Here is a 24,615-nt window from a genome sequence, read left to right on the forward strand (position 1 = left end):
CTTTTGCTGCAATTTATTCAGTAGTGCTTTGACACTAAATAAAATTAATAAAAATTAATGATTTTTCATATTCATGCAGATAATCACATTTGAGAAAAATCACTATTATTCAAAATTGTTCACCAAATTGTTTTAGAAAAAAATTGGTAGAAATGATTACTAAATTGAAAAAAGTGTTCCATAGGGTTTTGAAAAGGAACACATTTTCAAATGAAAATTAAATAAAAAAAATCAATTTAAAAAAATATATTTTTTCAGGTTTGTTTCCTCCCTCTTCATATTCTGTCACTAAAAAGTCTGAAAACAAAAGAGGAGGAGAAAGCGAGTGGGGAGGAGAAAGAAAAAAAATCCCAAATTAATATTTTTTTTCGTTTTATTTTTGTCAACAACACACGTTATGTTTCTGTTCACTTATTGGCTGAATGTAACTCTTGGTATCAGGTTTCTCTTACTAATAACAGCAGCAAGTTAATTTAAAATAATCTGTTTCTGCAAATATCCTTGCCAGTAAACTTCTTCACGAGAACTTTCACAAAAGAGGAGTAAACATAAATTCAACTTAGTCTTTTGCAGTATTTGATACACCTGTAATATATATATAATTAAAGCAGACAAAACTGGTAAGTCTTCAGAGTTTCATAAGATTCTCAGAAACCAAACTATGTATAAAGAAATCTACATTTAGAAGTTTCACAAAGGTAGTTGAGATTCCAAACTAACAAAACATTCCCAATTATTCTCCTCTTCCCAAATTTACAGATGTCCTACTCAATAAAATAAGATTCAATATGTATTTCAAAAATCGAACTGAATGCAATAAAATGAACTAACCATTGTTGAATAATGAATTATAAAATGAAACATACTTTGTGCCTAAAATATGACATTGAGACAAACTGTTATAAAATATAGGAAAATACGTTCTATTTTAATTAAAATTAAATATCATAGGTTATAATGTATCAAATATAAAATGACAACATATGCATGTGATAAATTCTCCTCAATTTACTGTCAAATCTGATTAATTCAATGGTGCTACACTGGATTTACATTAGCGTAACAGAGTGGCCCATACATTATAATTACATCTTATATGTGTAGCATCATATCCGTTGGCTTATTACTGTGTCTATTCTAGTTTTATAAGCAAGTTTTTGGATGATAGACTTTAGTGTCATCCAGATAGAGCAGAGGGTCCCTTGTGACCTGGCTGGTCACATGGTACCTAAACAAAAGGTCATTGGTCTGGCCTAAAATGATGATGCTTCCACCTAGTTAATTGCATTAAAAGACAGTAAGTACATTAAAAGTCTTTCTTATAAAATGACACCTTGTAAACAATTGCCACAGTTGCCCCACAGTATTATACAACTTTAATGGGAAAGGAAGTGGTCCAAAAAAATAGTCTTGTAGTAAAATATGGTGAACACTATGGAAATGTGGGCAACCCCCCGAAATAGTCCTTTCCTCAGAACACACTTATTAGTGATATACTTTCTTTTTAGTTTCAACAGGAACCCATGAGGTGTTCTGTTCACATTTTTGAAAATTAATAATGTTACTGATAATTCTCAAAACTGAAGAGAAAATGTGTAATTGACTGTAGGCTATCCAGTGGATTGGATCCAAAATACATGTAAAACCATTAATAGGGAAAGAAAAGATGATGCTTCTGGCCCCCTCATTTCCTTCCAGAATGGAAACAGTGGTTGAAATTCTGTCCCCAGTGAAGTCAAATTGAGTTTTACCATTGACTTCAGTGGGGCCAGGATTTCACCTTCTATTTCCTCTTGCTCATCCATCCAGTGTCTGTCTGGTCACTGTTGCAGTCCAGGGGGAAGTTTACAACATTTCCCATCAGCAACTGAGATAAGCTTCTAGCAGGAACAAGATGTATAGTTACAAATTATTCCTAACAATATTGGTCCACATAAACTAAAATGAACGTGAGCACAGAAGCAGAGCCCTAATGTTTAACTGTGAAGACTACTGAGGAATTGTATAGAACCTCAAATGCAATCTACTGCTAGAGTTACGCTTTTCACGGTCTCATTAGGTAAAAACGAGCTCTTTGTTATACAGTAGCATACATGGATAGCATATGAGAATTCTTTTTAAGAACTGTGGAATACAAGTCTTAATCTAACATCTGGGAGAATTTGACTGTTACACAGTTGTACACAATATTTTTTTCCTGGTGCTCATTAACAGTTTTATGAAAACCAAAGCCATTTAAGTGGGATAATCAGGGCAGCTGATTTCCACAGGATAAAACCTCAGGGAACAGCATTTTCCCCAGCAAATTGAATACACATTTTTTGCCTTAACCAGACAATTGTATTTGCAGAAGCCATGTTTTTTTCCCTCCTGGCCCTGCCAGTTACAACTGTGGGCATTAATATGGTTTTAAAACCTAAATTGTTCACAGCTTTTGCTCTTGGCTTGTCTCACACAATGGCAACTAGAAGAAATTATGTCTTTCTTGCTGATTATGTTAAAGTGTTTGAGAGTGCAGACTCCTGCAGTTTCTGTACCATACATTAAATTGACCTTGAGATGCCACAAAGTTAGTCCATTTTATCAATAATTAAAGGCACTAAAAGTGTGAAGAAACTATGTTCTAATAAAGTGCGGTGTTAATATTGGAATAAAATTTGTTTGGATCACTGGTCAATGAGGATGAAAGTGAATTTATCCAACTGCATTTACTGTGCTCCAGAAGCTTCAGATACACTGATCTATGTCCAAAATTTCAGGATAACACCACCAACATCTAAGGTACCAAGGCTGCAAATAAAACTGTGTAGATTATAAGAGAAAGAAAAGTTCTTTTATCTTCAAATTGTGTTTTACTTGATTAAAAAAAAACTCTAGTAACAAACACAAAGCCAAATGGAAAAAAGATTGTGGACATATTACAGTTATTTTTCCTGACTCTGCTCAGTCATCAGGTGAGAAGTCTGGAGTTTGTACAGGTACAAATAGAACACTCTTGAACACTAGACACACTCTTCTTGCATAAGCCATGGTTAGCTGTCAGTTTCTCCGTGGACATTTTCCATGTGCACTTTGAGGTAGTCGTTTCTTGTAAACTTCTTGTGGCAAAGCTGGCATTCAGCCATTGGACGATTGGGATTGTGAGTCAGCTTGTGTCGGATCAACATTTTCTTCAGGCTGAAGGATAAATCACAAACCTAAAGCAGGGAAAACATGACAAAAAAAATATTCAAAAAACCTGAACGTGTGTAAAACATTTTACTTATTTTAAATCAATGCAATGATACATGAACTTCTAGCATTATGTATTTGCAAAACTGAGAACATGAGCTAAGACTTTGGAAGACTAACTCCCTTTAAGTTATATTGCTCTGTTTCTTGTATCTTTGCCTTCTTAGGTTAACAGTTGGCAAGATGGGCAATTTTTTTTTTTTTTAAACCACACTTCTGGAAGCATTGAGGAACTTGTTCATATGCATACTTGTACTGAAGTCAATGACTTCCTAGTTCTGCAAAAGAATTGCATTGAAGCTGACAGGACTGCTCATGTTGGGTGAAGTGCCCACATGTACATATTTGGAAAATTAGGCCCTAAATATATATGTCTTGCATATTGTGAATTCATAGAACAAGCCCAATCTAATAACTGAACAAAATGTTAGTTGACAAATTTAGCTTTTCTGCACACTGACTGTCAGATTGCAATTTCTTCCGAATTATTTATTTGCCTTCACTCAATGAATGTTAAACTCTTTGTAGAGCTCATGCAAAGTATTCACTTGTCATTTGAAATAAGAACTGTGTTGTTAGTCATGATTGGTCATATCAGTCACATGGTACTATTTCCATTTCTTCCCCTCAACCCTGCACAGCTTCTACAGAGTGGCTCTACACCCATTTCATGGTTTGGAAGAAGTGCAGAGGATTTCTCCTTCCCGCCTCCCCCTATATCCGCCAATCTTCCTGCCCAGATATTTGGGTTGGGCACTGGGAGCTGGATTTGAACCTAAAAATATACCAGTAGGGAATAATCCACTAAGTACCTTATTGCTCATTCAATGTTCCCTTAACTTAAGTTCTGATTCTGTAACCCTGTCTTATATTGAGTAGTAGTAGTATACAAGTGCATTAATGTCACTGCAACTAGTCAAGAAAAAAATACTCCTAAAAGTAAGTTACAGGATCTTTCCCATAGCCAGAAAACGAGGAAAAAAAAACCTCACTGCATGCCCTGACTGTGTTTGCTTGCCCAGAATTAAACTATAATGATTGATTAAATGCTTTTCATAGCACTTTGGAACGAAATTAGAATTACTGTAGGCATATCAAGAGGCAAGGTAGACGTAGGGCACTGAACTTTCAAGTGCTATGTATGTACTTTAAAGAAGGACTTTCACTGTTGGAAAACCTGAAACAAAAGAACATTGTTTTGTCAGCAATTTCTGTATTCTTTGTGCTACTACTGTGAATGTCTGTCAGAAGATGATTGTTCTCCTCCATGAAATAACTTCGTGTGCATGGACATGGAGTAGAATCACAATGCTATGCTTATATTGGTGAAGAGGAAAAGTAACATGCTGAACGAAATGAAGGTGGCCACCAACATAAAGCTTCTTGTATATTTCTGTTAAAGGGACACTCAGTTAAAACATACACACTGGGGTCTGGACCTTATTGATGCATTTGGGCATGATTATCATAGAAATATTAAAAAATTATAATAGGAATAATAAACTCTCTATTGTATAGTTTTAAGAGTAATATCTATAGAATCATATCTATACTTATTAAACTTCAGAGGACTTTTACATAAGGATGAAGTGAAAGGAGGAAAATAGAAATAGGGGGAGTGAAAGAACAAAGGGAATGGTAGTAGCTATTTAAAGAATGGAAATAGAGAAAAGGAAAGTTAACTGGCAATAAAATAGACAAAGACTGAGGAAATAATGTCAGACAGAGGAGAAAAGGAATGAATTAATACAAAGCAGAGAAACAGAGACATGGTAAGTTTTTATTTTAGTTTCATAAAAAGTTGTTGCAAAAACATTTTGCTGAAATACATATAGAGATAATCCAGGCCTTGATCTCAGAATAATGGTGGCCTAGAGTACATGAGCACACTTGCTATGCCATGGTACAAAAATGTCTCAGACAGACAAGGTCTTACAGTAAGCTCCCAATATTATTATTTGTATTGTAGTAACCTGGGAGGGTGGGGGGGGGGAGAACATCAGGGCATCAGTCGTTATGCGCTTCAAGTAGATGTTGAACAGTGTGGGCGAAAGAAGGCAGCTTTGCTGGACTCAAACAGTGGTGTGAAATCACTCTCCTATTGTGCCATTGAAGAGAACTACACTGCTGGCCTTGGCATACAGTTGTTTAATGGTAAGAATAAGTTGACGACCAACATTGTATTTCTTCATGGTTGCCCAGAGAGCTTCGTGCCATACTCTGTCAAACGCCTTCTTGAAGTCAACAAAGACATGGTAGATGTCCTGCTAGTGTTGTAAGTACTTCTCACATAGAACACAAAGGTTGAAAATCTGTTCTGTGGTACTTCTTCCAGCACGAAAGCCAGCCTGTTCTTCAACTATGATATTTTCCACTTGTGGCTTTAATCTGTTCAATATGCCTTTCAACGTCACTTTGCTGGGATGGCTAATTAAGCTTATGGTCTAGTAATTTTGATACAATTGCAGGTTGCCTTTCTTTGGCAGAATGATGATTAGTGACTGTGTCCACGTAGAGGACCAGTCACTGGTCTGCCAGATCTTATTGCAGACCTTCCTGAGTACATCTATTACTATTTCTCCTCCGAAATGTCATCAGTTTGGCTGGGATGTTGTCAATACCTGTAGCCTTTCCATTCTTGAGTGATTTAATAGCTGTCTCCACTTCTTCATGTAGTACTGGAAAGTCATCCTCCTCTGTTGAATCTGGGCTGTCTAAGACACTAGGATCTCCATTTGTCTGGTGGTTGCATAATAACTGATGCCCAAGAAGATCACATATGCACAGTCCCCATTGGGGGGGGAGGGCGAACAATCTAAAATCTTCAGTTCTCTGATGTCATTGATGGCCTGGAAGGCAGTGAAGATGACCTTGCCAACCTTGTGAAACAATTGGATGAAACCTCTGCAAAATATGGCATGGAAATCAGTGCAGAGAAAACCAAGCTGATGACAAACGTGATGCCATCAGCTCACATATCACTATCAGTGGACAAGAGCTGGAGACAGTGAAACAGTTCAAGTATTTGGGGGCAATCATCACTGATCAAGGATCCAAGGCAGAAATTCAGGCAAGAACTGCGCAAACAGCAGCAGCCGTGACAAAGCTAAAGCCAATCTGGAGGAATAAGAACATTTCCCTGGAATCCAAACCAACTGCTGCACACATTGGTCATCTCCATTTTTCTGTATGCGTGCGAGACACGGACCCTTATGGCAGAATTTGAACGGAAAATACAGGTAGTAGAGATGAGATTCTTCCATAAAATCCTGGGCATCTCCCATCACATCACTAATGAAGAGGTCCACAATATCATCACCCAATGCGCTGGGTCATATGAAGACCTCCTGACGACCACGAAGAAGCACAAGCTGAAATGGTATGGCCATGTAACAAGATCATCTGGCCTATCCAAGATCATCCTCCAAGGGACAGTACAGGGGAAGAGAAGAAGAGGTAGACAGAAGAAGAGATGGATTGAAAACATAAAAGAGTGGACAGGAATGGACTTTGCGGAGACTCAAGCACTAACACACAGTCATGGGGTGGAGACAATTGGTTGATTACTCATCAATGATGGTGCCCCAATGACCAATGTCGTTATGGGAGTGATGATGATGATGATGATGAGCCCGGGGGGAAGGGGGAAAAAGGGGGTTCCACCGTGCTAAGGTTTATGCCACCAGTTTGTATCCAAGCTGAACTGTTAAGTTCTGTCAACACCATTTTAAGGGGTATCGATTTTGCAAATCTATTTTCAGAAATTAATTCTTCTGTATGTAGGATAGCTTAATAGTTGTTTTGAAAGATTGCAGGTATATTTTCACATACTGACTTTCATCTTGGTACATTGGTATTTGTGTATGGACTTCTTAGGCGGTAACTTTTTTTTTTTTTTTTTTTAAGCATGTCCTTGGGGTGACTGAAGAGTGAAACTTGTTGCACTCTTGTAATAACAGCTGCAGTCCTGGGATCACAACATCCACCTTTCCTGCAGGAAAGGAGTGTCTTATAAGTATCGGACCTTGGTAGTAGCAGTGGAATTCACTATCAAGAAAGGTGGAGTTTTAAAGCTGTAGTTGTGCTAACTAGTGCTGGTGCTGCATTTCAAATGGTGCGGCTCCCTTCTAACTCAATAAAACCAGTTCAATAGGTTTACATAAATAGGTTATTCTGACCTGGAATGTAATTGTTTTATGCCAATTAAGGAAAAGTCATAGGCTGGTCATAGAGAAAAGGGCAATAGTCAAAGGCAATATTTTGTATGCAAAATAACTTATTTTTTCCAAACAACAAGAACAGTAAATATGCTGTTGCAATGGAGCAGTGTTAAATAGATGAGATGACGTCACAATGCTGACCTTTGAATAGCAAATGTGGTGATCAAGCAATTATCCTTTTACCCCAGGCAACAGGAGAACCGTATGACCCTCTGAAAATAAAAGTTACTTATAGAGGCCATTGCTCTGGTCTTATGTTGGTGCAGTGGCTTTTGCTGATCTCTTGCTCTCTCCTACACTCCCATACAACCCAGGAAGTAACCTTGTAGCTCTTAAGGCTTGAGTAAAGTTTGTCCAGCTGTGACCATCATGTTCCGCTCAAACACATGCATATACACAAATCCAAAAATGTCAAATGTAATGGCTATTTTTGTAATAATCATGACAGCCATGAAACCGACATTGTATATGCTCACACAGATATTACATACATATATTTGTATGCACACAAAACCTATATACTGTACAATAACCAATATGAATACCTCCTCCATGAATAAATGCAGTATGTCAAGTTCACCTTTGAGTAAGTAATTTCTAATGAATCCCCATTGTACAACGATGACAGCTTAACAATGGCAGATTGTCTGCCATAAGAGAAGGATAAACTGCTTACAGACACAGGTTATCCAATGTTAATTCCTCTTTATATTCAATAATGGCAATATCGCAAAATTCCATGCAAAAATAAAAAAGTGCATTACCAAGATTAAACCTTAGAATGAGGCCACAAAATGTAGCAGTGTTAAGAATAAGATTAGCCAGTCAGAAATATTGCTTTAAACTGCAAATGTAATTCACCTAAAATGAAATGCATCATTTCCTGATTATTACTATGTTTACATATTGTAAAAATCACATTATGACAACAGAGCTTTCTGACCGGTTGAAAAGCAGTTCTGGAGTAGAAAAACACCATGGAATGCTGAAGGAAAAGGTTTCTGAACAAGGCTGATAAAGCTGACAATTTAATTGCCTAATCCAGCAAAGCACACAAGCACATGCTTAAGTAATAACTCCTAGCTCTTTTCATCAGTAGATCTCACAGTGCTTTACAAAGGGCAGCCATTTATATTACCATAGAGGGGCAAGATCATTCAGCGTGCAGTAGCAGAGCTAGGAATTGAATCCATGTCTCCAGAGTCCCAGACCACTGCTCTTTCCACTAGGCAATACTTCCTCCCATGTAATGCTGAATCAAGGCCTAGAACTCCAGAATAATTCCTCTATATTTTTACATTAAAAAGCTTATTAAGGTTATATTAAGGACACATTATTTCATTTTCAGTGGCCATACGACGGGGTCTAGCATTACACGTTACAGGCTTTGGTTCAAGCCCTTAAACCGTTCTAATTATCTTCTTTTTGGAAAGGAACAGAGACCAGACAGTATAACAATCATTACTTGAATATATGATCCTTCTTGTGATGCTTTCTATGTAACTGTAAAATTGTTTTAAAGTGTTTGCTTTTCATCTCAATTTTGTAATTAACCTGTTACATTTTATTGATTTACAAAGTCCTACTATATGCTCACTTGAACATTGAATCTCATTACAATGATCAACGGTTTTAGTGTGGAAGATGGTGATAGCCAACACACAAAGGTATGTTTAGGGTCAACTGAAAGAACAGTGTGAAGAGATTGTACCATACCGGAAATAAACCAGGATAGGCAATGCATGCCCTTTTTGCTCCTAGAGAAGCATCTGTTGCTTATAACAGCAACTATGGTTCATTTGTCTTTTTGATAAAAACATGCATATTTTCAGAGGACAGATAGCATTTAAAACAATCTCAATTCCAGTTTAGTGCACTTTTTTTTGTAGATGATATGCTAAGATTTTCACTGTCGTATGTGGGAAGCTGATTTCCACTAATATTACTGAGATCTGTGCAGGATTCAACTTTGAACCGTTACCCTTATGAAGGTGAAGTAATTAAAACAAAAACCTTGACAATATTTTTGATGAAAAACTAAGCAGATTTCAAAATAAATATAATATACTAATCAAAAGTAGTGCATGGATTACTTTGACTCACTAAAGCCCAATACCATAACATCCATCACATTTGCTCCTAGAGAGGAAAAAAAAAAAAAAAAGAGAAGCTGCTGTTTTTATTTCTGGTTCCAGAAGGCAAAGAATATTTACACCCAAGGAGCATTTTCAAAGGTAAAGGTGCATCAATTATTTCTGTTAGGGGCAAGTGAAGCCTTTTCATGAGGCCAATAAAAAAGCTTTACTTCAACAGATGAAATCTGATCTTGTTTAACCCTTTGGCACTAGAGGCATTTCCTGGTGCTAAATGCTAAAGTCGTTAGTATTAACAATGGCAAAGCTTGACACCTAGAATAAAGGGGTTATTTAAAAGGCACTGAATAGTCCTTATGACTGCTCTTGATACCAGGTAAGAAAAATCAGTGATTCATTACAAGACTTTTTTTTTTCTCTCAGTATGATCACATATACGCTTGAATTGGTAAATAGAACGGTCACTGAAAGAAACTAAATTTGTCGTACCTTAAAAGGATTCTTTACCGGCCTGATCACTGCAACTATTATAGCTCTATTGGACTACCCTCCTAAGTAAGAATTTGCCAGAACTGGCCCTATACGACATCTCAATCCTTATCCCTGCATACATGAAATCACAGTGAAAAAAAGGACTCAATGAGCATTTGTTACTCTCTCCTGGATGCTTTACTGCCTCTAAAACATATATCAAAAATAGGAGTCCAGAGAATAGCAGGAAGTATGATTAGTGACATGGAGAGTCTTCATGAGGACAGACTGAAAAAAATGAGACCATTTAGCTCACAGATAAAGAATAAAAGGGGACATGATAGATGTATATAAATAATGAATGATATAGAGTAAAATAATGCACTCCTATTAACCCTTTCCTATAACAAAAGGATGACAAGGGGACATTAATTAAAGTGAATGGCAAGACATTTAAAACTGATCAAAGGATTTAAAAAAAACAAAATGCATAATTAACCTGTGGAACTCATTGACTCAAGATGTCTTTGAGGTCAAGAGCTTCGTAGGAATTTTTTTTTTACCAGCTAATGAGAATATCTACTATTACCTTAGATAGGACTAAAAAAAATCACAAATAATATAAATCTGCATGCTTCAGTGCATAAGCCAACTCGTAACTGATGGGAGTCAAGAAGAAACTTCTATGGGCAGATTATCCATTTTTGGAATTTTTACACCTTCCTTTAATGACTCTGGTACTAGACCGCATGTGAGACAAGACACTGCACTACATTAACCCATGCTAGTGTTTGGTTTCTAGGTTCGTAACATCTTCAGCTGGGACTCCAATTGGAAGGAAAACTCTCTATCCACTCTAATTCTGCACTCGGTGGTAGATAACGATACGTAACTGAGTAATGGCTGAACCACTATAACGTGGAAGCTTCTGTGTGGGTAATACCACCTAAGGAAACGTAGCATCCACTAGCAGTGTGGAGCTGATAAGAGAACGTCAATGAGAGTAATTTGGGTAGATGGGGCAGTAATTTATTTTTTAGAATACAGAGTGAAAAAATCTTATGGGAAAAGAAAGGAGATGGATGAGTACCCCCAAAAAACAAAACAAAAAAAAACAAACCCTTTAGAGTAAGCCTGTTTTGAATGGATTATGTTTTAGTTTACTTTTTTTTTTTTTTTTTTAAAGCTAGAGAAGACACTATTCCCTCTGACTAATCAGGCAAATATAGGGGGCTGCTGGAGCATGACTGAATTTTTCCATTTTGCTTCTACCAACACATAGGTACGTAATACTCCAAAAAGGTTCCGCAAATAGATATTTTTAAAGGTGTGTGCAGGCCAAGCATATAATTATGGATGATGACATTAGCCTCAGCCACTATAGGAAAATTACACAGACACTGCAAGTTGGCTGAAAAAATTGCAAGGAAGTACAGCAATCTGAAAGCTGTAGAAAGCATGGACAATGACTCTAAATTAAGGAAATCCTATATAAACTGGAGTAGGATTGCTCCAACAGAATATTGTCTGAGCCAGTAAGAGGGATTAAATATCTGTAGATGCGTGCACTATTTGAGATGTTGCCGTTAATGCAAATTGTGGTGTCCCAGAAAACATTTTTGCACTCAACATGAAACTGGGATTGATTCTAATGGGGTCATTTGGAAAACAATTGATCTTTCACTTGCTGGACTCACTTCTGTTTCTGTATATTTAATAATATCATACTATGGTTTCAAATTGGTTAGTGAACATCATGGCTCTTATAATTTTCCACAATTCTATAAGGATTTTGGCTTACAGAATAACAGTCTCATCCAGACCAAAATACACAGTCTTCTGAGCACACAAACCCCAGCAAGTCCCACATGCTGACTCTGCACTGGGCCAGCACATACAAAGGGGAAGACCTGAGCAAATCAGGGCTACAAATGGAGGAAATCGTCACATCAGGGAGCTGAGGAGTGGCTATGGGTTAAAGTTCATGTAAATGAGCTCCTTATTTCTGGGTACCAGAAATCCTCTCTCCACATTGGGTCTGTACAATCCCATAGGAGTTATCCTTACTTTAACCCTGAAATAACCCATATGCATTGCCCAGTCAAGGAGTTTAGGGTGAGAAACTCCCAACACCCACAGCACAACTTTTATTTAAAGCCCTGTGCTCATTGGTGGGGTGCTCCCCTACCCTGACCACTACTGAAAAATGGGATCAGGAGTTGGGAGTTCTCCTGTTCCTGACTGCTAGCCAGATCTGGTGAAGCCCTCAAACACTTATTGATACTGTTGGAGGGCTTCTTCCCTTTCTCCAACTCACTCACTGTTTGGGGCATGAAGGGGATCTTCAGCTTGATGGGGCCTAACTCATCTATTTTGGAGCTGTCAGCCAGAGAGCGAGGCTCTGTCCCAAGCACCCATCAGTGCCCAAGTTTATGGAAAGTCTATTTCAGGCATGGTAGTGGAAATCCTTTTAAATCAAGAAACAAAGTGTATTTATTTACAGATGAAAGGAAATCAGAAGTACTTTGTAAAGGTCAGATCAGTCTCATCAGCAAACAGAGCCTTGTAACTGAGGGCTTGTCGACACAGTGCTTTAGTCCACTCCAGAAGGGTGTAAATTCTAGTCTGCACTAGCATGTCGCGCACTAACTGGCCCATGTGGACTGTGCAGGTGTGCACTCAAAGTTCCCTAGCATGCATTACGGTAGTAGTGTTTGAAACGGGACTATGTTAACATGCGCTAGAGAACTTTGAGTGCACACCAGTAGGCTCCACACAGGCCAGTTAGCACACAACACTCTAGTGCTCACTAGAATTTACACTCCTCGGGTGTGGACTAACACACCATGTAGAGAAGCTCTTAGGTGAGCTATCACACAGCTCACATATCTAGTTCTGAGTTGTCTGAAACCTGTTCACAAACTATTTGCTGAGCACTTTAGAATAAGGAATAAATTTGTAAAAGTCATGGTCTGTTTGTGAACTATTCATAAAAGGATAAAAAACACAGAAACAATGTTGTGTTCTTTTTTAGAACCACTGAGTAACAAATTTTATTCTGGCATTTAGTACTTCTGCCTAAAACCCTTCCAAAGGATATTCCAACCATTTAGATGACTATCAATTTTCAAAAGTTGAGTGATACAGCACTCTCATCGGCAAACTCCATGCACAGGGTCTCTACACCATTTATGAGATGGGACGTTACAGATCGCAAAGCGCATGCTAGCGATATATTATAAAAATATATAACTGCATTCCAGCCATTACCCAAGACGCACAACTTTTAGAGATCATTTAACAAGGTGACCATGTGCCAAAGTACTAACAGTTTCAATTCAGATTTTGATTAGCAGAAACTGGAAATTCTGAATTTGCACTTGTTATTCAGCAACATTACAACCATTATATGGAAAATATATATTACAGACATTCAGATTCTACTGTCATATAGTAAATGATATTCCCATCCAGGCTAATCTCCAGCTATTAACTTGTCAAGGTCTTATAAATGAACAAAAGGTATGCCTCAAATGGTAATGAATTTGCACTGCACAACATCCAAATTACATTAAGAATGGTGCAAACAACTCTTTAGGGATATAAGCCATAAAAAATGTGTGCAGTGATGCTCTTGGAAACACAAGAGGCTACAGCTCATTACTTCAATGAGCTCATTAGTTAAGCAATCAAAGACCATAAAACAGTGTAAGTTTATGCTGTTGCACGTAACTGTAAAGTGAAAATACATATAGGCGAATACTCTTATGGAAAATAAAGTCTGACTCCTGGGTTGAATTCAAGAAGAAAAAGGGAAAGCTCAACTCACATCACACTGGAACGGTTTCTCTCCAGTATGGGTCCTCATGTGCTCATCCAGGCCTCGCTTCTGACTGAAAGCCTTGTTGCACTCAGAGCACTGGTATGGCTTTTCCTGTATGCAATGACAACAGTGAGTGAAAGTGAGTTTACACAGAGCACAAGGCATTAAGTGAGTGGAATTCCATGCTGGATGGTGCAAGTTTTATATTCTCTCTAAGGGATTGCAGTCAGTGAAAACAACAGAAAATGAGTTTCAAATGATTAAGTGAAAGCTGGGAAAGCTGTGGCCTGACAGTTTCCACTTCAACACCCATTATGAATTAATTATCTGTTTTAGTCTTTCAAACACAGCAGTTTTGGGGGTCTGTTTTTCATAATGTGAAAGGTACAAAAACAAAATCCCAATGTACTTTCCTTTCCCCTCTATGAAAGGTTAAAGCATAAAGACAAGTGAGTTATCTATTAGACTCTCAGGATTTCCATCCACATTTTTCTGGGGAGTAGACAGTGAAAAACAAAACAAAATACACCTCTTAAAAAGTTGGTGACAGAAGGCTAATCACTTATTCATCACAAGATCTCCCAATGAAATACAGAATCACCAACTCATCTGTATTTTCACTGGAACTATTGGTTAGTGGCTACTTTAGCCCACGATTATTTGTAACAGATGCAATAATCTAATTGGAATAAATCATTTAAAGAACATATCAAGAACTGCTTACATAGTGATTTTCTTCTTCAAAGCCCTTTACAACCTTCCCAAACTTAACTTAATCGAAGACCTTATATGGGAAGACATAAATCATTCTTCATTAACAGTAATCCAAAGGCATAATAGAAAAAATAAGTGACTGAATGAATAAAAATGGCGCTGCACTTACAGTCAATGGTCATTTTTAATGCTTTAAATACACAAAGGGCCTTTCAAAGTCAAATTACTGCTAGTCATTCACTTTCATGTGAGGTTTTTGTTGGGCCCAACATTTCATATTGTTTCAATTTCAAAATTTGTGGATTATTTGAGAAAACAAAACTATCAGATTTTGTTTTCTGAATTAAAACAACAATAAAGTAAGTAAATGATAAAACATCAGTAAGTGGGAAGTGAATACAAATTCTATGTAACCCAGTAATACGAAGTCATTGTTGTGACTTCATAGCTGAAGTTGTGCGATATGCAGAGTGGCATTTAAGGAGTAGGGAAAGTCACTTAAACACTACTCAAGTGTTCAGTCTCTGACAAACTCAAAGTTTGACTGGGGACACTTTCTAGGCCTCATTCATCGCGCTGTTACTCCAGTTGTACTGTTCCACAGAAATCAGTGGCAGAAAACTATTGTAATGGAGTAGAGAATCAGGCCTTCTATATTAAGAGATTGGGGGTGACATTTTGGTCCCATTGAAATCAATGGGAGTTTTGCTATTGAGTTCTGTAGGAGTAAGATTTCACCCTATTTGGTTTAAGTGAGTCATTTTTGGAAAGTTACCAAAGTATTTTATGTGACTCTTGGTTTATCTTTTGTTTGTACTTAAACAGCTATGTTACAATGACCCATCTACACTACATCTGTAACAGAATCAAGAGATCTCATTACAACATGGTTGTTACACAAGCATCCAGGGTGACTGCTCTGCCTACCGTCCCTCTGTGCAGCTGCTGTTTAAGGTTAAAAGAGATATGGAGGGTTTTGTGCTGGCCCACAACATCAAGCACGGAATTTGTCCTTAAAGAGCATTGAAGAAACATGTTAAAGACCTGTCACTTTAAACGTTTAAATAGCCTAGTGAGAGAAGGTAGAGTAGTTCTGACATAAGCCTGTTCTGCAATGTTTTCTTTGTCCCCTGAGAATCATCTGTGGTTAAAATGCATTGTTTTGGAAGAACAACAAGAATTCAGTGACAATTTGAAAACTATGTAATGAATCTTTGCCTCTTTTTAGAAACAACTCCAAAAAAACCAGAGTGTAGTGTTGGTAATTAATTAAAAAATAGAGATCATCAAAATATATCCAATGGACACATTTTTTCCTGAAATAAAATGGCAAATTCCCCACATTTTCTCAATCCTTTATCATGCAGTCTTGCAGCGTCTCTGGAGCTTACGGTCTTTGCGCATGCGTGCACAAACAAACACATCTGTTCTCCCCGCCAAAAAACCAAAACAATACACAGACCTAAATAGACATCTTCCCTCACATCAATACACAGACCTAAATAGACATCTTCCCTCACATAAGTACACTGAGATAAATGTATATTTATATAGCACATGGCATTTATTTAGGAACTTACACTGAATTTTAAAACTAAGTACAACTATTTAAAAAGTAAATGGGGTCCAGGAGAATAAATCAGCCTGCTTAGCAGTCTGTATGTGTGCCCAGAGGGAGTGTGAAACTACTAATGCTATAAGTAATAGAAGTGCCTGTGCAGTTCAGAGAGATTTAGATAATGTTTCTGTCCAAATATTTTCCAGCGTGGAGAATGTAATTCCTGTTACTGACAGCTAAGGAGGAGAAAGTGTTGTAGAGTTTGGTTTAACAAATCATACAGCATTAGTTCATTTTGGGAGATACACTCAGACCCAGGGAAGTGAGGGGAAGAATTAATCCTCCCAGCTTAGGTGATGGAGTCACAGGGGTACTGAAGCCCCTCCAGCTGTTGAATCCCTACCTCTAGTATGCAGGGAATAGATGGCTTATTTGTATAGTGTATTCCTGCCAGGTGCTGAGCAGTCTGGCTCCAACCAGCAAAGAACCAGAGCACATGCTAAACTTCAAGCATGTAACAAGTTTTACACTAACTGAGAAATATTTCTCCAGGATTTTAATATTCAATGCACATTTATTGAGAGAGAAAACAAATCACAATGTGGTATACAGCACAAATCCGGTTAGTAGCTCAGTCTGTGCAACCAGTGACTAGATTCTGACGGATACGTGCGCTGTGCAGGATACTGCTTTCACACATAGTTTATATGGTTTGTGGCTTTTTAAAATCACTTTTGTGGCTTGCATGATTTTTCAACATACAAGAAAACATACCCATTTCCTCACAAACAATGAACTTTTTTTTTTTTTAAAGTGTGTCCAGTCCTGAAGCTCTTACGTCAATGGGAATTTTGCCGGACTGAGTAGAGACTTCACAGACTAGGTCCTGTAATTTTGGGGGAAGCTTATGGATAAACCATATGAAAAGCAGGTTTCCATAACACGCCCTTAATTGGTTTTGCATTGTGGTTAATGGAAACCACATTTTCTGTAAACTCTCTGAAAATGAATTCTTCCATAGAAAACTCAAAATAAAACACAATAAATAGTCTATACAGCTGTGTGGCCTATAAATACTCCATGGCAATCACTGATTCCTTAGTGTAAATTCTACCTGCTTTACTTGTTGCCTCTCTGTCCATGCAGGAAACCTACCTAGTTCCCAGTCAGTGGAGTGTTGATGCCATCACAGCTTCTCCTGCCCATTTTACAAGTGCTCAAGGGTGATAGGAGTGGCTGGGCTGTTTGGGGGAGAAAAGGGCAAGAACTTCTCTAAGAAATTAGGGCTCCACACCCAGGGGACATAGCAATGGGATGAACCCACAGCCATAAGGAGCTTTCTGTTTACTCTTTTTCTATTATATTAATTTACTTAGGCTCTTATTCATATTACCCCTTGAGAAGACCTGGCTGACTGCAGAGGAGCCACCTTGCACTCTTTTATGCATATATGTAATTCACATATGTAGTACGGGAAACATACTAGAGATATCACAATTCTAATCTTCTTACTTAGTTAGATCAGTTTTAAATCAGTATAAATCCACTGACTTTAGGAGACTTACTCCTGCTTTACACAAGCCCCTGTACTTCTCTCTCCACTCAGTTCCCTATCTTCCACATATACCCCTTTTATAGTGACATCAGTGGGGTTGCATGTGTAAATCAGGATAGAATTGTAGCCTTTAATTTCTCTGCAAAGGAGAAAACGGTTACCTACCTTTCGTAACTGTTGTTCTTCGAGATGTGTTGCTCATGTCCATTCCATTCTAGGTGTGCGCACGCCCACGTGCACAGTTGTCGGAGACTCTTGCCTTAGCAGTATCCGTAGGGTCAGCCATGGCGCCCCCTTGGCTCATGCATTGGTATATCAGGTGCCACTGACCCTATGGCCCTCTCAGTTCCTTCTTGCCGGCAACTCCGACAGAGGGACAGGAAGGCGGGTAATGGAATGGACATGAGCAACACATGTCGAAGTACAAACAGTTATGAAGGATAGCTATCCATTTTTTCTTTTTTGAGTGCTTGCTGATGTCAATTCCATTCTGGCTGTCTCACAAATATTATCCCTGGAGGTGGGCTCTGAGTTCACAGATGTGCGGCTTGTAATACTGCTCTACTGAAGCCAGCATCGTCTCGGGCTTACTGGGTAAGCACATAGTGAGATGTGAACGTATGAATGGACAACCAGGTGGCTGCCCTGCAGATATCCAGAACTGGGACATGGGCCAGGAAGGCTGCCAATAAGGCTTGTGTTTTAGTTGAGCAGGCAGTTACAATCGTTGGTGGAGATACCTTCGCCTGATTATAGCAAAAATGGATGCAGACGGTGATCCAAGATGAGATTCTCTGGGTGGACACGGTAAGTGCCCTAATCTTGGAGACCCTTCAGGAAAAGATGGGGCGGATCCAGGGAGTTGACTGGCACAGCGCTCTAGAGTGTGCCCTCAAAATGCCCTCTTCTGGCCCCCGTGGTGTTTCACTGGGCCAGGCTGCACAGGTGAATGGGAGGAGGAAGGGCAGCGGCGACTAAAACTGGTGTCCCTTCTCCTTGTAAATCCCTGCCAAGGCTGCCATGGTCTTGGTGGTGGGGGCAGCCGGAATTGTTTCCTTGCTGACTGATGCGTATTTAACCCTAGGGAATGGAGGGTAGCCCGAGTGTCCTTCAGACCATGCAGCCTTGTGTCCATTTGTTCTGCAAACGGCTCAACTCCGTTGAACGGGAGATCTTGTATTGAGGACTGCATCTCCTGGGATAGGCCTGTGATCTGAAGCCAAGCACTGCGCCTCATGACCACAGCCAAGCCAACCACACTGGCGACATCCCAGGCCATGTGGAGCAAGTACAAAGCCGCTACGGTACCCTCATCAACAGGGGTCCAAACCCTTGGGCCACCTGCAGGGGCATGAAGTCCTTAAACTTACGGAGGGAGTCCTACAGGTTAAAATTATATCGCCACAAAAGAGCCTGGTGGTTCGCGACTCAGAACTGGAGACTGGACATGGAATAAATTTTCCTCACGAAAAGGTCTGGTCTCTTGGCCTCCTAATTTTTGGGGATGGAACTAGAATGCCCTTGCTTGTCCTTCTCATTGACCACCGACACAACCAATGACCCCGGGGGATGGGTCAGTGTATAAGTATTTGAAACCCCTGGGGGGGACGAAATATATTTTATCAGCCCTCTTGGAAGTGGGTGGGATTGAGGACAGGGTTTGCCGGAGGGCTTTGACAATCTTTAGGACCCCTTCGTGCACCAGAAATGCGACACATGCAGGGGTGGATATGGAGAGCACATTGAACAAAGTGTCCGATTGCTCCGCCATCTCTTCTGCCTCTAGGCCTAAGTTAGTGGCCACCCTTTGGAGCAGGGCTTGGTGTTCCTTAAAGTCATCTGGTGGGCTAGCACGGGAAGGCCCCGACACAGCCTCGTCTGGAGACGAGGACTGAACCACTGGGAGAGGGCCTGGGGCATCATCCCCCGCAGGGGAAGGGGGCCTCAGGGTGGGCACCTGTCCCTCCACCTCAGCATCAGCTAACGCTTTGTGCACCGAGCCCAGTGCCATCAGTGCCGTTTGGAGCCTGACGTGGTGACTGACGATTGGTGAGACAGGCATTCGCATAACCAGCACCGCCGAGGTTGATGCAACCTCAGGAGCCCAGTTGCGACGGTGCGGTCTCAGAGAGGGCTGAACTCCCTTCCGTGTCGAAGGAACCCTCCTCCAGTGACCAGGGCGGGGCCGTTGATGCCCAAGTCTGGCGGCTAACCGTTGCCATGGGTGACCTGTGCCTCAAATAGTCAGACCAGTGCCAGGAGTAGGGGGAGCAGCACCGTGTTGGGGAGCATCTAGGTGACAGTGATCATTGGTGTGGAGACGGTCGGCGCGAAGATGACCAGTGCCAACTACACAGTGACCGACGATTCCCTCTGGGTGAGGCCCAGCATGAGGGTGAAGACCGGGAGCACGTTGCTGGCGATCTGTGGCGGTGAACTGGTGACCTGGGCTGATGCGGAGACCGGGGACACGGCGATAAATGGCTCTGCCTCAGCTCCGTAGACCGGCGGCGTTCACTCGCCTTCTGGGAGGCTTTCACCGCTGACTTGCCCTTATAGGGAGCCTTTGCCGGGTCCATCACAGCATGCAGTGCTGGCTGCAGTGGTAGAGTCCTTTGCTCCTTGGGAACCGGGAAGGCATTGACTCCGCCATCAGTCTGGATCCCCTACTGCTTCCCGGAGTTGGTGGTGCATCCCTTAGGGGGGGTAGGAGGTCCCCTCGGGGATGTGCCACCTTGCAGCTCTGGTGTGGGCGGGCCGCCCAAACAGGGTCCTTTACCCAATACCCCTTGGTCTGTCTTGCTTGGTGCTAGGTCCCGCTTCTTAGGCTTCTTCCTGAGCACTGGCGAAGGGGATCGGTGTAATAAGTCATAAATCCATTCAGGACATGGTTTTTAGTGTCTACCAGAGTTATGAATTTAAGCTCCCACGCTTCTCTTTTGAAAGTGTTGTTTCTTTGAGGACTGCTAGGTCAGATGAGTGATTGCTTTATGAAAAGTGTTCACCCACATGTGACATGGTGTTTTTGTCTTATCATTTTCCTGGGTAAGTTCATTTGAGAGCATAGTGTTTGGCTGGTTTCATCCACCTACTTGCTATTGGGGCATTTAGTGCTCCAGATGGAAGTATACCACATGTTGTGATGAGGTACACCACATGTTGTAGGATCCATGGATCTTGAAAGGTGTTTTGTGGGGGATGTTGATCATTGTAGCAGTGAAGATATGTCTGCCGGGTTTACATCTGTTGTTCTGGCAGGGTCTGGTTCCATTTTGAGTTGGTGTGTCCTGGACTGTGGGAGCTTGCTTCTGATTATGAGCTTGGAGAGACTGGGGGGTTATTTGAAGGCCAGAAGAGGGGGTTCAGGGATTTTTTTTTTCTTCAAAGTGTGGTCCCGATCAAGTATGGGTTGTAGTAGTTTGATGATATGTGGGTGGTGTAAGCCTGAGCCTCAATCATCTCTAAAGTCCTGTGCAAATGTGGTGTACAGTTGTGTTTTTGCAAAAACGCATATTCACTCACAATGGAAGAAACACATTTAGAGAAAAAACTATGAGCCTGGACTTTATGAAAGTGACTATATTTTTTAAAAAAAATCTATTTTGTGATAGAGCAGCTTTTAAATAGCATGTTCTGATTTTTTGTAAATGTTTTATTATTAAACGAAGGCATTTTCTTTTCCCTGGTTGGTAATACAGCCTGAGCTGTCTGCATTAGATATTATCTGTATTCAAAGATGTACTTAATAATGTGTAATCTTCATAATAAAACAGCTAACAGCAAACTACTTCACAGTTAAGCAGACAACGAATGAATAAGCAATGACAATCTTACAGAGTTCTGAGAACCCCTCTGCTTGGTCTAGAAACCCCCTGTAGACATTACCAGATGATGCAGAGCAGCATGGCTATTGGGCAGTTCTTTACAAGAAAACCTATTAGTTTAGCAGCTGTGGTAACAGACCTTTGAGCCTCTGTGGATTCCAGTGGCAGGGTGTTTTTTTGGTTTTTGTTTTAAACAAGTAAAAAAAGGGCTAAAGATAATTTTACTACCAATCAAATGGTAACACAGAATGTATTTGTCTATTTTTTTTAAGGACCGACTCTCCTCTTAATGAAGGATTTGAGGGAGAGAGGGGTAAAGGCAGAATCATGTCTGCTGCAACAAGGGCCGCTTATCTAGCTGATTTTTATACAGTTAAATTTCAGTCTTACAGAAGGCATTAAATTGATTAATGTCTCAAAAACATTGGCAATATTTTGTTAGGTCCCCTCCACCAGCATAACATCCCCTGTTGAGAAGAGAAGATAAGTCACCTAGATCACAGATGGTACGAGTTAATGAGGTCAAGTTTTGTACTAACATGAAAAATCTGAAAGAACTAATAAAATGTCTTTTCAACCATTGGAGATTGCTTAGAAATCAGAGCAAGTGTCTCCTTCACAGACAGAGGTCTATTTAAAGTGCCCAACAGTATACAATTGTCAGTGTAATGTTTATTCAGGAAATAGGCACTTAGATCAAACACTGATAGGAATTCCTAACGCTTGGACTGGCCAGACAGAAATATTAAGGTTTTGTGATTTAAATTATTGTAAGATTCACAGACAAGAGAACATTAGATTATGAATAGCATGTTTTCTACTATTAAATTAATAACCGTATCTGCTGCTGTCAAAATTTAGCAGGAGAAATCTATCTTTCAGTTTACTTATACTGTATTGTGTATGTAATAAAGCTGATTGGTTTTCAATTGTGACCAAAAAAAATTGAATAAAAACTGATATGTTTTATGTAAATGTCTGTTTTGCTATAAAAGCCATATTCCATCGAATACTTGTTAAATGGAAAATTTTCAGTTTTAAACAAAAACCTGAACATTTTCAAAGAACATTTGATAAAAATGAAAAAAAAAAAAATATATTGAAATTTTTCTCACTCGAAAAAAAAAAAAAAAATCCTGACCAGCTTTAGTATATACTATAGCTTGGTTTTATTATCACATTCACTTCTTGTATTTCACAGTACATCTCTACCCCAATATAACGCGACCCGATATAACACGAACTCGGATATAATGCGGTAAAGCAGTGCTCCGGGGGGCGGGGCTGCACACTCCAGCGGATCAAAGCAAGTTCGATATAACGCGGTTTCACCTATAACATGATAAGATTTTTTGGCTCCCGAGGACAGCGTTATATCGGGGTAGAGGTGTATCTCTGCCTGTTTATGGCAATCCACTGCAAAGAAGTTCTATATAACCTGAAATAATTTCTGTCCCTGGGATTCAGTGAAATGAGGCTTTATTTAAACAATCATGACAAAATGTGAACAGATGTTGATCTATCCTTAAAAGAAGAGCAACACCTACTTCAAAATATATTTTCCCTCTATTTGGAAAAGAAGTCATCAGGCAACTGTAGAAACTAAAGGGTGTGAAAATGTAGGCCCTGTGGGATTCATACCTTCTATCTCCTGTATGCAAACAAAGAGATTTCACATACAGCAACCACAGTACTTGCAAAAGCATCATCTTCAAGAGGACAGATGTTTGGGAACTCACTCATGTCTCACCAATGGGAAACTATAAACAGAAAAAACAGTTACCTACCTTTCGTAACTGTTGTTCTTTTAGACGTGTTGCTCATGACCATTCCAAGCTAGGTGTGTGCGCACTCATGCACATGGCTAGTGGAGATTTTTCTCTTAGTGGTATCTGTAGGGCCGGTCCTAGCATTCCCTGGAGCCCTGCATTTATGCACCAGTATAAAGGGGCACTGACAGCCCTCCACCCTCTCAGTTCCTTCTTGCTGGCAACTCCAACAGAGGGTTAGGAGTGCAGGGCATGAGCAAGACATCTTGAAGAACAGTTACAAAAAGCAGATAGTCATTTTTTCTTCTTCTTCTTCTTCAAGTGCTTGCTTATGTTGACTCCATGCTAGGTGACTCCCAAGCAGTATCCCCGAAGGTGGACTCAGAGTTCACAGACATGCAGTCTGCAACACGAAGCTGGCGTCGTCCCGAGCCTGCTGTGTAATGGCATAGTGGGAGAAGAAGGTATGAATCAAAGTCCAAGTAGCAGTTCTGCAAATGTCCTGGATTGGAACCTGCATGAGGAAAGCCACTGATTAAGCCTACGCCCTCATGGAATGGGCGTTCATGATCGTCGGGGTGGCACCTTCACCTGCTTGGAGCAGAACCTGATGTAGGTGGTTATCCAAGACAAGATTCTCTGGGATGAGACCGGGAGACCTTTCATTCCATCTGCTACCGCTATAAAGAGCTGTGTCGACTTGTGAAAAGATTTAGTTCTTTCGAAGTAGAAGGCCAGGACCCGCCTAACATCCAAGGTATGCAGCCAGTGCTTGTCGGGTCTTATGAGGCTTCGGAAAGAAGACAAGTAGAAAGATGTTCTGATTAGTGTGGAACCGTGACCCCACCTTTGATAAGAAAGCTGGGTGGGGGCACAGCAGTATATAGTCCTTGTAGAACATTGTAAAAGGAGGTTCTGATGGCAATACCCTAATCTCTGAGACCCTTCTGGTCAAAGTGATCGCCACCAGAAAGGAGACTTTCCACAAGAGAAGCAGCAGAGAACAGGAAGCCAGCACCTCAAAGGACAGACCAGTGAGTCTCGTCAGCACCAGGTTCAAGTCCCAGTGAGGGACCGGGTAGCAAACTTGCAGGTAGACCCTCTCCAATCCTTTCAGGAACCTGATCGCCATCTCATGGGAGAAAACTGATCTATGCACTGAAGGATGGAAGGCAGAAGTGGCCTTTAATCGACAAAAGATGCTTTAGGTGGAGTAGATAGGTCTTGATGCGTTAGGTGGAGTAGATAGTCTAAGATGAATTGTAGTGAGGAGCAGGAGGGAGAAAGGCCATTCCTGTTATGCCTCATGGCGAACAGGTCCAATTGGGGAGTCCCCCCACCTCTGGAAGCTGTCGCT

General features: G+C 40.2%; 1 protein-coding gene across 10 annotated transcripts in view; it reads right to left on the reverse strand.

The window, feature by feature from the left end:
* Positions 1–355: 355 nt before the first annotated feature.
* The window catches only part of PRDM5 (PR/SET domain 5), a 138,322-nt gene continuing 114,062 nt past the window's right edge, over positions 356–24,615 (reverse strand). For all 10 annotated transcript variants that reach the window (XM_042842383.2, XM_065596302.1, XM_042842382.2 and 7 more), the window contains 2 exons: positions 13,845–13,949; positions 356–3,197 (listed from right to left, as the gene is read on the reverse strand). In XM_042842383.2, coding sequence (XP_042698317.1) covers positions 3,033–3,197; positions 13,845–13,949 — 270 coding nt within the window. In that variant the 3' untranslated portion in view covers positions 356–3,032. The remainder of the gene's footprint in view (positions 3,198–13,844; positions 13,950–24,615) is intronic.

The sequence above is a fragment of the Chrysemys picta genome, chromosome 5 (genome assembly GCF_011386835.1).
Source record: "Chrysemys picta bellii isolate R12L10 chromosome 5, ASM1138683v2, whole genome shotgun sequence".
NCBI classification, from domain to species: Eukaryota; Metazoa; Chordata; order Testudines; family Emydidae; genus Chrysemys; species Chrysemys picta.